The sequence below is a fragment of the Hydra vulgaris genome, chromosome 08 (assembly GCF_038396675.1).
Source record: "Hydra vulgaris chromosome 08, alternate assembly HydraT2T_AEP".
Classification (NCBI taxonomy): Eukaryota; Metazoa; Cnidaria; class Hydrozoa; order Anthoathecata; family Hydridae; genus Hydra; species Hydra vulgaris.
This window is the reverse complement of record NC_088927.1, coordinates 65,081,847-65,097,406: the sequence shown is the minus strand read 5'-3', so window position 1 is coordinate 65,097,406 and position 15,560 is coordinate 65,081,847. Positions and strand designations below refer to the sequence as shown.

Here is a 15,560-nt window from a genome sequence, read left to right as displayed (position 1 = left end):
TGAAACCTATCTCAGATACTAAAAATAATAATATATAAAATTTTTATACAAACTACCATGTGCTTCTTTACATTTATTTATTTGTATATATTGGTAAAAAAATTAATTGTTATTCAAATTATTGAAAAGTTACATCTACCTGTTCTTAATAAATATTTAAATACCTAGTGCATAGATATAACCTAGTGCATAAATGAAGAACAGATATTTAACCAATATATTTGCATTTTTTTGAACAAAAATTTTAAAAAGTGCAAAAATATTGTCACCGTATTAATTAATAATAAAACTGTGAAATTTTATTATTTCTAAAATACGGCCAACTGAACCTAAAATAAGATTCAAATTTGCCGACTGACTGTAAAAAAACGTCCCAACATAATTGACTAATGGTATAAAACTTTACAGAATGAGGGAGGTTGGTGTCAATCCAAGGTTTTGATTTAGGACATTTTTTTAAAATATTGAATATTCAAAAAAAAATTTGAAATTTGAGCTGTTTTTGTAAAAATTTCAAAACTATGCACTATAATATTTGATCTTTTAAAAAACTTTTAACCTTGCCAAATATTAAAAAAAAAATTAAAGTAAAAACTTTACCAAACATAATGTTGGCTGAAAATATAAAGCAACATAAAATAATGAAACATATAATTCCAAACATTGATAAAGGATACCACGCAGATTTCAAAGTTGAAGATAGCATTGAAATTCGACGATTGAATCGCAAGAGTTTAATGAACTTCAAAGTTACAAAAAAAATAATGAGCGCCACAATGTTTACATATGTCAAGTTCCAGTATGACGCAAACTGGAAGTTAATAAATGTCTCTGGTTTTTTAATAGATAATTTTTCCAATAACAACTTGCTCAGAGAGTCTTAAAAAATAATTTAACAATCTATTTAACAAAACTTCCATAAAAAGTATATAACTTAAATAAATTTGAATTTTTATGTGAGGAAGAGTAAAATCTTAAAAATCTTGACTATATCAATAAAAAATAAAAGTTAAGTAAGCTACCTTTATAAAAAAAAAAACCAACAGCAATGCATGAAAATATTATTATTGCAGCCTCAACTTGGTTCCAAAATTCTAAAAAGTACACCCAACCTGTTCGATACAAAAAACGACATTCTCGAACTGTAATGACTAACATCATCAAAATAAACAGAATTAAAGAAACCAACATGGTTGTTCCTAGTTCTTTGGTTGATGAGGATAATTTAAAAGTAATAATGGAAAAGTCAGAAACAACTCCACCAGACGCTGGAAATTCCAAGACCATTGTGATCATATCAAAATAATTAGTCGCAGCATTAAACAAAGCAAACTCAATTATTAGAGCTCGTGTTTGTCTATCAATCCACCTAGAATCCCTGACTTTTTTCAGTAACGCCTTGTTATTCCATTTGGGAAAAATTTCTATAACATAACCTCCACCATAGTATGTGTTTAAATCAGTTGCATATGGATACCCATCAAGTTCTTGCCATGTTTGATAACTCCATGGTGTTTTTAATGAATTCTCAGTTGAATTACTCTGTTTTGGAGATGTCCAATTTAAATAAAAATCTCTAGTTTCTTCTGAAGCAGAAGCATATTGAGAAATGCAATCTATTTTAAACGACTCAGCAACCAAGTTGGGTTTTATGCATGAAACTAAAAACGAAAACAAAACAAAATAAAATAAATACTAATATAAAACATTTGTGCTTTAAAAATTATATTGAAATTTTTTTTGTTATTAATATAGTTAAAAAAGTTTTTTTGACTCTCTAAGCTTAACAGAAAGATTCGAATACGGCCCCTTAACTATTAAATTTAAATTAAAATGTTTATTTTCTGCGTTTTAGTACAAAAAAGATTATACTTTTTAGCAAATGCTTTTGCTAAATTTTTAGTTTTTACATTGTGTTATGGTATTAAACAGTGCAAATTATTGTTATGTAGCATTGCTATTATTATGTCACAATATTTTTATTAAAAGTGTTCAAGCTACAAGAAATAAAATGAGGAGTAGTAATTAAGTTTCCTAGTTGAGACGGCTGAAAATTGTTAACAAATTTGTACCAATATGAAATGTCTATATTTTGATATACAGTATCGGACAAAACGAATGCAACCAAATAATGCTAATTTAGTTTCTTTATGTAAAAGTGCTGCATTTTTTCAATTTAGAGAAATAACTATGTAACTGTTTAGAGACAAAGTTCTTTAAGTTTTATTCATCACAAAGTTCATAAATTGTACGCGAAAATTAATAAATTAATCAAAAGTATTAAAAAAAGTTGATCTCCTTCTGGACAAAACAAGTGCAACTCGACAAAATGTTGACCAAGCTGTATTTCGCTATCAATATTTCGTGGCGAATACTTTATTGTCGATTACAGCCTTGCATCTTCGAGGCATAGATTCGAACAGATGATCAATGAAACTTTGTGGAATCGCTGCTCAGGCCGTTAGGATTCATTCAAACAGTTTATCCTTATTACGAACACCTTCACGAATAATTCTGCGGTTGACGATCTCCCACAGGTTCTCGATAGGGTTGAGATCCGGAGATTGAGGCGGCCAATCCATCACCGATTGGTGGTTGTCTTGAAACCACTGCTTGACTACTTTTGCAGTATGTTTCGGATCGTTGTCTTGCTGAAAAACCCATTTTATTGGCATATTCCGATCAGCATGAGGTAACATAACATCTTTCAGGATATTTTTATACATGAAACAGTCCATTATTCCATTGTTTCGATGTATTGGACCTAGACCGTTAGCTTAAAAACAACCCCAGACCATTACATTGCCTCCACCATGCTTTACGGTCTTATGGCAGTAACGAAAATCAAGGCGTTTTCTGGCGGGTTGACATACACGGTAAATGCCATCGCTCCCAATGATGTTGAACTTCGATTCATCACTGAACAGGACAGTTCGCCATTTCTGCACATTCCTGTCAATATGAGATGTAGCAAACAGTAGTCTTTTCTTCTGGTTTTTTTAGTGCAATTAGCAGTTTTTTTGCAAGGCGCCGAGAAAACAATCTGGCTTTAATAGCATGTCGTCTGATTGTTCGATCCGATACAGGCAGCTCTAATTGCTTTTGTATCTAAACTGATGATATGCAGGGATCCTTCTTGACGGATCTGACGATCATAGAATCCTCTCTAGAAGTGGTGGAACGCGATCTTCCACCTTTGTTATCTGCTGCCCATTTCCCCGTAGAACGATATTTAAAACATAGTCTTGATACGGTCTATTTTTTCACGCGATGTTTATCACAAATACTTTTTTGTGACATTCCACTTACGTAATCGCCAATAATTTTTTTTCTTAGTTCCAATTCAAGACTGTCGGGAGCCATTTTTGCACTTGAAGTCATAAAAATAATAAAAATAAATAATCACGCTTCTCAAGGCTTACCATGTTATATATACCTTGTGATGATACAATAATGCTCTGTGGAACACAACGTCTTGGTTGGATGTGGACTGTATTGATGTAATGAAACACTTGTTGTATTTCACTTCTTGTATTGATGTTCTTCGATAAAACACTTTGATAAAACTCACTTCGATAAATTTTCTTGATAATACTGACTGATTGGTTTCCATATACTGACTGAATTACATGTCGATTTACATGTCTCTTATATAGTAAAATGAACCTGTGTGAACCTGTTCTGGAAGATTCTAGATGCTTCTTTTCAATGCTTCTGGAAGCTTCTGGATGCGCCTGGATGCTTCTGAATGTTTCTGGATATTTCTGGATACCTTTGGATGCTTTCAGATGCTATTTCTGGAAACTTCTGGAAGCTTCTACATGCTTATGGAAACTTCTGGATACTTGCTTTAATTATCAAAAAAACTTCCGTGACGTTGACACGGATCAGACTTAAGAAAATGAAACAAACCAAAAAAGTTGCACTTGTTTTGTCCGCTGCAAAATTGCACTTGTTAACAAAATTCTGCCTGTGTGCTGTCACCTGTCAGCTAATTGCTCATGTCATGGCATGCTATGACTCCAGACTCCTGAACTGTTTGCTGTGGTAGTATAGTTCGTTTTGTTTTTAAGACATGTAAAATTAGGAACACTTTTTAGCATTGCTCGATGTTGGTTGCAATTGTTTTGTCCAATACTGTATATATATATATATGTATATATATATATATATATATATATATATATATATATATATATATATATATATATATATATATATATATATATATATATATATATATATATATATATATATATTTATATAAACTGCAATATAATCTCAACATATCTTTATATAATAAGCAATTAAAAAGCATTAAATTTTTAAAAACACCTTGAGGAAGTATTTAAATTCTTTAATTTTTCTTATTATTGATATAGTAGTGTAGACATTTGGATGTATTAGGTATCTAATTTTAAAGCGCAGCTAACAGGGTTTGCGGGTTCAAATATGGTCTTTATTATGAAAACATTATTTGTGCAAGCGTACAAATAATGTTAGCAACAACGTAATTAAAAAATAATTGTATGAGGGTACAAATGATGACCTCCTAGAAATTAAAAATAAATATTACAAAAAATTTCCCTGGGGAGGACTTGAACCCTAACCCTATCAGACTTGAACCCTAACCCTAAAAGAAGATTGTTATAGCATACACAGTACTACATGAATAGATGGAGGACATAACAAATAAAAATCAAACATGCGGACAAGTTACTTGATGAAAAGTGCTGGTCAAGTGAAAAAAAAGATTATAAAAAAAAAAATAGTCACAAATTTTTAATACTTTTTATTTCTATATACATTAATTTTTTGTACCATACTTGTTTTTTATTGATTTAATGCTTGTGTAACTTATGAAACACCCATTATACATTGTTAGTAAAAGCAGAGTGATGCTAGAAATAAAACATTTAGTGAGATGTTTAAAGTCACTAGTAACAACAATAATAGCTAATCAATAAAAAAAAGGTTTGTTAAATTTGATGAAAAAATAACATTAACTTGAGTGCAATCTTGTTAATAACAATAAAGGAAAAAGAAAAAGTGATTGAATAAAGAAGCCCATAAAAAAAAAAAACGCACTTAGGTAGTAATCAGAGGGTTCAAACCTGATTTTATGAAAGTAAGTGAACTGATACATTATATATTCAGCCAGTCATTTCACTGTTGCAATCAGAAGATAATAACAATTAACACTGAGATCTGAAGGTGAGAAAGTAATATTCAAAATATTCCAAAAAATTATTCTGTTGACTTTTGGAAAAAAAATTTTTAAGGAAATTATGAAGTAAACAAATATTTGTAAACATTAATGACATGGAAACATTATGGTAGTAATGATACTATATGGTACTGTTATTACATTTATATTATTATAAATAACTGAAGTTGATGAATCAGCTTTACTAAGAGTTATCAGTTCAAAAAATTTTACTATCAATCTAAATCAATTAAGGAATCAATCTGTAAAAAGCAAGAGCTACACTAAAATAAAATGTTAAATGAAATTTATCACTTCAATTTGTATCTTATAAATTATTCATATAATTTTTTTTTGGAATATACGTAAGATCTTAACTAAATGAATTCATAAAAAAGTTGTAATATTTTACTTGGCTGCACTCTAACTTGTCGAACTCGTATTCCATTCACAATCTTTGAGTTAAGATCGTTTAAAAACAGTTTTCCAGGAAAATCTTTAGTTTTGGTGTTTGCATTTAATTCACTTAAATTATACCAAGGATCTGGATAAACTTGAGGTAAAAAAAAATCCTCCATCCATGGCCAAAAGTCTTTTGAAGATTGTATCTATAAAAAAACAGTGATATGTGAGTATTAAAATTTCAAATGACGTGTTTTTAATTGTTCATTAATAAATAACTTTCATATTTAACAATATCAAGCCAATTAAAATCTATTTTATCTAATAATTATATTTTCTAGGTACTTTAAAGTAAAATTATTAGGAGTGTCAATGCCATATGAATCAGCAGAAAATGGAAAACAAAAAGTTCAATGATTGCTAACACTACAAATGAACTACTGGAAAATTCGAACGGTGAAGAATATTACTAACAGTTCTTGACAAAATAGTATCATAAAAAAATAACTATCATGATACTCATAACAAGCTTTGATGCAAAATATATTGAACACTTCTTTGACTTTGTTACCAACATAAGATTAAAGAGGTCAAACTGACTTGCGCAAGAAAAAAAGTTAGAAGATAGAGATTTTAAAAGGTCCGAATATCAATCTATTTTTAATGTTATGTAACAATGGAAATTTATTTATAGCAATACAGCTCATGTATTTTGTATTATTATATATCATGTATTTTGTGTTATATTATAAATCAAATACCAAGTAATAAAACTATAAAAATTTTATATCTAGAATTAAAATAACAAAAACTATTGTTTCCAGACTTGAGAAAAACTTTAAAGACTTGATGTCTAATAGTACAAGTTTCACAATGTTAGATATTCAAGAAAATTTCAATCATAAACCTTTGTCTAGAAGTACTTGCTATCAGCATGGATTATTATTGCATAGACTAGAGCATCAATGTATGCTTACACCAAGCTTTTTACTTTGGCAAATAAACAATGAAAATTTTGACAAGAATGCAAAAAAACAGTAACTTCTTACAATCAAATAAAACTTTACCAAAATCGTGGCATGTTGCCTACATTACCATTATGCTGCAGCTGCATTAGAATCACTAAAGTTTGGATTTGGATTACAACTAAGACGATATTTGAAAAATACCAGACGAGTATAAGGAATAAATTTGGTATGCATAATTACAAATGGTATTTAATTTAGGCCCATAGCCTGATTTAATTACGATTTCCTAAAAGGGAAAGCACTTTTTCAAGAGGCGCCAAAAATAAAATAAAAATAAAGGCGCCTAAGGGCAATTTTTTTAGCGTCTATTGTCACCTATATTTTAATAAGATTTTGCATAAATTTAATAAAATGAGAAATTATATTTTTTTATAATTTCAAGACAGTTTTATTTAGCCCTTTTTTGTGCTGTAAAACAATTTTTAATATGTTTAATATCAATTTTTTAGTCGCCAAACAGGACAAAGCGCAGGAAAGCACGTGCCCTCCTCGCTCCCGCCTAGCCTATGGGTCTGGTTTAAATGGGTTTTACTAAAAACTCGTTTATTTTTTTAAAAATAGCATATGAAGAAACTAAATTATGGAAAAAATATTAAACAATTTTTGCATTTTTAAATCATATTTATTTTTCATTAGAATGAATTGTTTTTAGCAACATGTCATCTTTTTTAACTTTTTTCTGCAAATTCTGAGTAGCTATATTTTCTTAAATTAAATTTAACAAACAAAATAGCTGCCAAAGTTTTTATTTTAAGTTGGAATTTCCCTTCTGTCCAAATATTATGGGTAATCGAAAACAATTACTTTACGAAAGCGTTTGTACCTGGCAAACATAAAGTGGCTTCCACCAATTTTAACAAATTGTTATAAAGAACGTGATAATTTTCGAAATGAAAAAAAATTTCAACTCATCACTTGTCCATTCAATAGACTGCGAGTTCCAAGAAGAAAATTTTTCTTTTGTACAATATAAATTGATTCTCCTAATATTGTTGAACAATTCTTTGTCATCAAATGTGATTTCTATTAATTTTTTTAATTTCAGTTTCATATTTTTTTAATTTCAATTTCAGTTATAGTTTTAATAATTTCAATCCATTCAACTTTACAGTTAAGTAAAGACCATTTAAAAACTTCAACCTAATTAAAGTGACGCATCCACTCATCTATATACTCTAGAAAGACACTGTAAAAAATGTCTACTTCTTTCAGAAATTGGTTTTTCAAATGATGATTACTTTCTTTGGTAATTTATGTTGACTACTTTCTTTGGTAACTTGCAAATGCTATTTTACCTTGAAAGGTAAAAAAATTTTAATAACATTACTATTTCACCCATTTCGTTATTGAAGAAGTTAAATAAAAGTTTCGGACAATTTTATAAGCTTAAAAAGTATAATCTTAGTGGCTAATATAACTTAAGCACTTATTCGATAGCTAGAAGTAAGGTCAACTAATGAACTTTTGAGAGCAGTTTTTGAAATTCCACACCGACCTCATCTTAAAAAAATTTTTGAAACAAGAAACTTGAACAGAATATTTGTAAAAAAATAAATAAATTTGAGGAATAATTATCTCCACATCAATAGTTAAACAACCAGATGCAGTGTTTATTACGTTTGATAAAAGATGAGCATTGCAACCGATACCAATGATTTCATGGTTTAGCTTAACAACTAACTTTTTGTGAATATTGTATTACCGTTTTGTTTTAAACCTCTGAAATTGGTATTGGTGTTGTCTGAAGAAATAGCCAAAACTTTTGAAGAAATATTGTTAGCACTAATACATTTAAAGATAACTTATAAGATAAAGTATCGGATGTTTCTTTATTTACATAATCCATGTTAATCAGCTGAATTTGCACTCCCTCATTAACATCAAAATAACAATCCAAAATTAGATACATTTTAACTCCCTTGTGGTTTGATGCATCAGAAAGAATTGACACCAATGATACTTTTTATAAAGCATTTTCTGAGTTAGTTTCACAATTTTTCTTACACTTTACAACTAGGTTTACTATTGTTGCTTTACATTTTGTACGTGCACAAGCAAATCTTGGATTATACATTTCTTAACTAGCTTTAATGTACAACCAGCACTTCTAAAGCTATGGTTGTGTTTGATTGGTGGAATGTAATTGTTCCTTCTTGAATCGCTAATATTTATCCACTTTGACCAAAGCTCTGACTCTTCATCAACTTGGTGATTTTGTTTGATGATGTAGAAGCATCCAATGCCATTATGTGTTTGATAAATTTGCAATGATCTTCAATTGAACACCGTCCAAGACAACTAATGTTGAATAGGCTTTGACAAACAGTACATTTGAGGAGCTCATCTTTGATTGAGTTAAGAATATTGTATTAAGAAAGGAAAGGATTAAGAATGATAAGAATATTGCATTAAAAAAAGGAAACATTTTCTTTAAATTATCATTAAATATGTTTAACCTTCTCTTCTTACTATTCGTTTTTTGAATTTGATGTATAAATAGTTATAAAAATCTCAAATTACTTTTTTATGAACACTTTTTTTTTGAAGTTCTTATTAAAATAAATCGCAAAGCATTATTTACAATAAGTAGGGAAAAAAGACATTACAAGGGAAACAAATTTTGCATAAAACAGGCGCATTTTCGTTGACGTAGTTGAAAAATCTTTTAAATCATTTTTTTTCTTCTCTAATATGAATTTTAAAAACTTTTCTTTTTAAACGTTTACAAGAATTTATTCATTTAGTTTTGTGTTTTATAGTTAAGTTTATTGGAATTTTATTCATTTTGTTTTTAAACTATATTTAAAAAAATTCATTTATTAAAAGTCTTTCAATTAATACTTTTTAAAAGAATTTTATTTGCTTTTTTTAATGTGTAAATGTGTACACAGACGCGTACAAATCCCAAATGTGGAAAACTACCATCAAACACTTACTGTACGCGCCAAACGCATACATATGGTCACCTTATTGGAACATATCAACTATCACAGTATTATTGGATGTATTTGAAGACAGCAGTGAGTAAGCATCAGATTGGAATGAATACTAAAATCTAGTTGCCAAGACAGCAATATTAAAATCAAGTTAGCTAGGCAGCAGTGAGTTAGCACCATATTGCAGAGGACAAATAACTAGAATTGAATGAATATTGAAATCCAGTTGCTGAACTCATTTCTGCACTGACATGTACTCAGTAAATAAATCATTGTGTCACTCACAACAGTGAAAAATAATGGGTTTACTGAGGATATGTCTATGTGCAGAAGTGAATTACAACAACCAGTAATTATGCCATTTTTTGTGCAACAAAGATAATACCAACAAAATAACAAGCAGCATTTATTTGGGTTTGATTTCTGTATCAAGGAAAATGTCTGGATAGTTGCTCACTCATATACTACTAACTTATATTGCAATGCAACATAAATGAAGCTGCAGGGAGTACAAAGCTACACCAAGAGGACCAATCAACTAAATAAATTATTGTTCAATTATGAATATATAGAAATATGTTTTGAAATCATTGTTACTATTTTATATTTGTTCTTATTCACTTTGAAATCACTTTAGTTACTTTATAAACCTTTTATTCGCTTTATAATCCTCTTAATCACAAAGTGATTTAAACATCAGAGAATTACAACAATCAGAAATTATATAATTGTTTGTATTGTAGAAGTTTATGCAACTTGCAAGAAACGATTATTATAAATTTAAAGAGCTGTCAACAGTCTTTCTTGATCATACGTGAAGGTAGCCTAATATTTGTCTGAACTCCACCAAACTTTAATAGTAACAGTAATATATATACTTGTAACTTTGATTAACACATACTCCACATATACTCCACTTCGATAGTAACATATTGATACATATACTCCACTTTGATAGTAAAAACAATACATATACTTGTAACTTTGATTTAAACATACTCCACGTATACTCCAATTTGATTGTAACATATTGATACATATACTCCACTTTGATAGTAACAATAATACATATACTTGTAACTTTGATACAGTAATGCTGATAGTAATATCTTAGATATATGCTTATAGCATTATTTTTGATATGGGTGAGAGATATAAGCTAGAGTTTTGTGTAAATAAAAAAGAACCTCATGTCAAAAACAAATATTTACTGCTGCAATTAAAAAATTTATTTAAAAAAATAAGACACTATTTAAAAAGTTCTTTTGTGAAGTCGGTCTAAAAAACTTTAAACTGATATAAGATTTATGGGTTGTCAATTCTAATGTCAAAAGACTTTAGTAAGCCAACTTATCGTTCGAGAAATACACTAGATAACTGAAAAAAAAGAATACTTGAAATGACTGTATAATTGCAACTTTTTGCAATTACTTTAAATCTACAGCATAGGAAACATTTAATAGTAATAGAAATGCTAGGAACGAACATTTTTTTTTAATAAGCTATAATACCTTCGTATGAATATTTGTTTTCAAAAAGTTGGGCTTGTAACACAATACATTCAATACATTTCAAATATTCAAATGTATGTGTGCGTGTGTGTGTGTGTATATATATATATATATATATATATATATATATATATATATATATATATATATATATATATATATATAAAAAGGGAAAAGTAAAATCTATGAAAAAAAATGCATTTTTCTGTCATTCCTATATCTAATTCTTTAACTTTATACACACTATTAATTTGTTTGCAAACTGGTCTTAGCAATCAATATAAGTAGAATAAAACAATTTTACTTCATCCACTAGGAAATATCAAGTTTATTGTGTGTGTGCAAAACGTTTGTTAGACTTTATGCAAGAACAAGCAATTATAAAAAATTTTATGTAAACAAAGTCAATCATATAAAACATTATTTTAAAACAACCAATTACATAAAACGTTATGTTAGAACAATATGAGTTAAAAAAAAAGACAACCAAGCTAAAGTTTAAGCTTATTTTTGGCGCAAGGATTTTTATTGCAAATATTTTTCTATGCAATTTCAAATAATATGATATTGAAATATTAGATTTAAAACAAAATTAAATTTAAAATTTTGTTAGTAAAGAAACAGTAGCATTATAATGTATACTTCATTTTGAAGATAATTAAATAAAAAAACGATCTACTTTTAAAGTTTATATTACTTTAAAGTAATATAAAACTAAATTTTAAAAAATTAAAAAAATTCAATTTATTAATTAGTTAAATTCAAAACTATTTTTTAAGTTTGACTATGAAACATATATGATTACAAAAAACAAACCTTGTTAAAATCTGTGCTATCAGGATATGAAACACCTGGCCTCAAATGCAAGTTAAAAAGATCTTTCACATTTTTTGTCTGAAAAAAAGCAGCACCTTCACATGCTTGATGGCCAATAAAGAACACTAAACTTGCATATAGTGCGTACATAGCAAGTTCTGCAATTATAGCATTTATCTTTTGGTGTTTTAATTTTAATTCTCTTATCATTTTTAGTGTTTTTGGATCGATTGGTTGCAGTTTTAGATGCTTATTTTTTAATATTGATATTTCACATTTCATTCTGTGGAGCCAAACTTCATCATAATCCAGCACTTTATAGTAAAAGTAAAACTAAACTTAATATAAACCAAAATATTGAAATTGATATAATTAACAATAAATTTAAATTTAACTGATCATGTTAAAATAATTAGGCATAATAAGGAATCATCTCTATAATACTTAATGAAGTAAATAATTATCGCTGTAGTGATTAAATATTAAACTAATGATAATTAGAAATTAAACCTATTATATAACATATTATATAACAATGTATTATATAACAATCAGTAATACATATAATAAGTCTGGATAACAATAGCATGCTATGATCAAGTAAGCTTCCATACCTGCATTCTCAATTTCAATAGTTTCTTCATCAATTTTTTTATCAACAAGTGCTGTTATAATTGCCAAGACAAAAATTTTCATTGGTTCAGTAATAAATGTATCTTTAGCCTAAATTAGTTTTGTATATAACTAGATTTTTATGATAATATAATAATACAAAAATAGTATACATCGTAAAAAAACATAATACCAAAAATTTAATATAAATTTGCTTAAAACATTTTTCATTTTGCTTTTCTAATGTAATGTCATAAAATATTTATACTTTTTAAACAGAATTTTTAGTTACAGAGTAAATACAAAATTTTTACTTAAGTATTTGATTATTTTTTTATCTTTTTTTTAAATTTGTTTAGTTTTTTTTGAAAAAAAAGAGCCTTTGCAGTTTCCATAATTTATTTAAAAAAAAATTGAAAATTATTTTAAATGATTAAAAAGAATTATTAAAAAACATGATTTAAAACTTGATTTGATGAAACAATTATAAATAAAATTAAATTAAGTGTAAGACTGTGGAATTTTTCGCAATCTTTTTTTTAATCAATAAAAAAATTTTTAATAGCAAAATTATCATAAATGTGACACTATCTAGAATATAGGTAACAAAAAGTGGTAACATTCTAAATTGAACTTTGTTAATCATTCTTTTTCTACATAATGGCAGTTAAAGAAAGAATACCAAAACCCAATTTAGAATTAATATTTGTATTGCATTATAATAAAAGTTGATAACTTCAAATACATTTATATCCATTTATCCATAAATACCACCTAATGTTCGACCAACTTTTTGTCTCATACTGCATTTAATCATCCAACAAACCTTTAAAAGACAAGAATACCCAATCCTAGTTTTGAAAAAGCTTTTATAATGAAAATATTTTTATAAAATAAAAGTTAAGGTTCATAAAATACCATATAATGATTTTTTCACTAGTTTATTATCAGGCTTAGCCAGGAAGACATGCGATTTCCAGCCTTTATATGACCACGCAAATAATATTTTGTTTTGACGATTTAACCATGGCTTTTAACAAATGCGCTGAAAAAAAGGTTTTTAATTACATTAAAAATAAATAACTTCTAAAGGCTTATCTTACTAACGCTTTTATGTTACCAAAATGCTTTTAAATAAAGTAACTAATGATTTTAATTAAAGTATCATTAAAACTTGTATAAATTTGTATTTATATTGTTTAATTATATAAGATATCTTTATAATTAAAGTAAATTTTGAATTAAACAACTTCAATCTTTACTTATGTTTTATTATTGAAATGCATTTAAATAAAGATTTAATAAAACTCATTTAAAAAAAAAATCGCTGCAACACAAAAATATTAATGAATAGTATATATATATTTTTATATTTATAAAAGTATGCATTTTTAGTTATTAATGTAAATATAAAAGTCATAAACTTTTTTAATAAATTATTAAGTTATTTTTTGTTTTGTTTACATTACTGCAAAAAATTGTTACATTCTAACAATCGTAACATGTAAGTTGTTACTGTATTTTAAAAGAATTTTGCTTAATTTTATAATATTATATCGTAAAAACATTAGTATAGATAATTAATTCAAAGTTATTTATTCCATTCATAATTTAAATAATCGTTAAAGTTTATTATTCATAATAACTTAAATATCGTTATAGTTTATTATTTATTTTAATAAGTTTTAGTTTTAGTTTTTTATTTTAGTTTTGGTTAAGTTATTTGTATTTAACTTTTTGTTATTTTTTAAGGAAGATTTAATTTATTCATTAGCAATAAGTTTATCTTTAAGTTTCTCTATAGTTTAAGTAGAGAATTTTCAGCGCATTTTAAAAATGTATACTAATTTTTAAAACATATTAAGAGCCATGGTCAAGTTTTCAAAATCAAGTAGTATTTGCGTGGTCATATAATGACATGAAATCTCACACCTTCCTGGCCAAGCTTGGTTTATCATCAAGTATGATTGTCCTTTAGAAACGTTTGGATTGATCTTCTCGGACACCACAAACCTTTATGCTTTTAAGCACTACTTTATATACTCTCATCTTAATTTTTATCATGAAGACATCATTTGATGATGATTTCATTAAAAATCAAAAATATTATTATAAAAGAACATCTCCAGCTGCAATACTTGCTAACTACTGGTGGATTTTAGTGCTTTATTCTGTAACTCTCCTCCAGAAGATTTAATGCAATAAATCATTTCGGAAGATGTAACGGTGTATATTACATTATATACAAATTTTACCTAATAGATTGATATTTTACATAAAAAATCAATACTTAATCCGATTTGTAAAATCATAATCAAAAGTATATTTTATTAAAATTTTATATATTATTTATTTATTTCATATATAAAACATTTTGTGAAAAAAACAAAAACATAGCCCCCAAAATTAACAAAGTACAAATTAAACTATTTCTAAAAAAAAACTTTACAAAAAGTTTTGACACTGCTATTTAATAAAATTTGAAAAAAAGTCTCAAGACCAAATCCTTGATAAACAATCTTGCTTAATAAGATTTATGCTCCTTTTTGATATTTAATATTTAAAGAATTCTTACAATATTAGTCCTAAACCTTGTGAAGTTGTGGAGTTTATGAAAAAATAAGAAACATCATTGTTTATAATATAATATAAATAATCACATTTCTTTTTTTCTTTAAAATAAATGGAAAAAAAAAATAAAAAAAGTAAAAACACACCAGATCAATAGCTACACTTGACAACCAAGTTAATGATTCAGCATTTCCAAACTCCAATCCATATAACAAAACTATAAAGCCACAAACAAATGTAATTCCAACAGTAATAAACCATCCTATATATAAACACCAGTTGAATAGATAAGATTTTTTCTTGACCATTTTTTTTTGTTCATTAGGGTTTTCATTTGAAACATCTATAAGCAAATTTTTAACATTAAAAAATGTATTTTAACTCATAAATTATATTTTAACTAATTAATTATTAAATTAAAAGTTTAATTAAAGAAAAGAAATTATAAGTTTTAATTAATTTGAGTTTGTGACAAATA

The 15,560-nt window shown here is 26.9% G+C and overlaps 1 protein-coding gene across 1 annotated transcript in view; it reads right to left on the bottom strand.

Moving 5' to 3' along the window:
- Nucleotides 1-15,560, bottom strand: part of LOC105846130 (polycystin-1-like protein 2) — a 194,334-nt gene that overhangs the window by 12,517 nt on the left and 166,257 nt on the right. Inside the window, exons 28-33 of the mRNA XM_065804171.1 lie at nt 15,229-15,425; nt 12,514-12,622; nt 11,900-12,213; nt 5,619-5,814; nt 1,023-1,661; nt 601-879 (exon numbers count right to left, since the gene is read on the bottom strand). Coding sequence (XP_065660243.1) covers nt 601-879; nt 1,023-1,661; nt 5,619-5,814; nt 11,900-12,213; nt 12,514-12,622; nt 15,229-15,425 — 1,734 coding nt within the window. The remainder of the gene's footprint in view (nt 1-600; nt 880-1,022; nt 1,662-5,618; nt 5,815-11,899; nt 12,214-12,513; nt 12,623-15,228; nt 15,426-15,560) is intronic.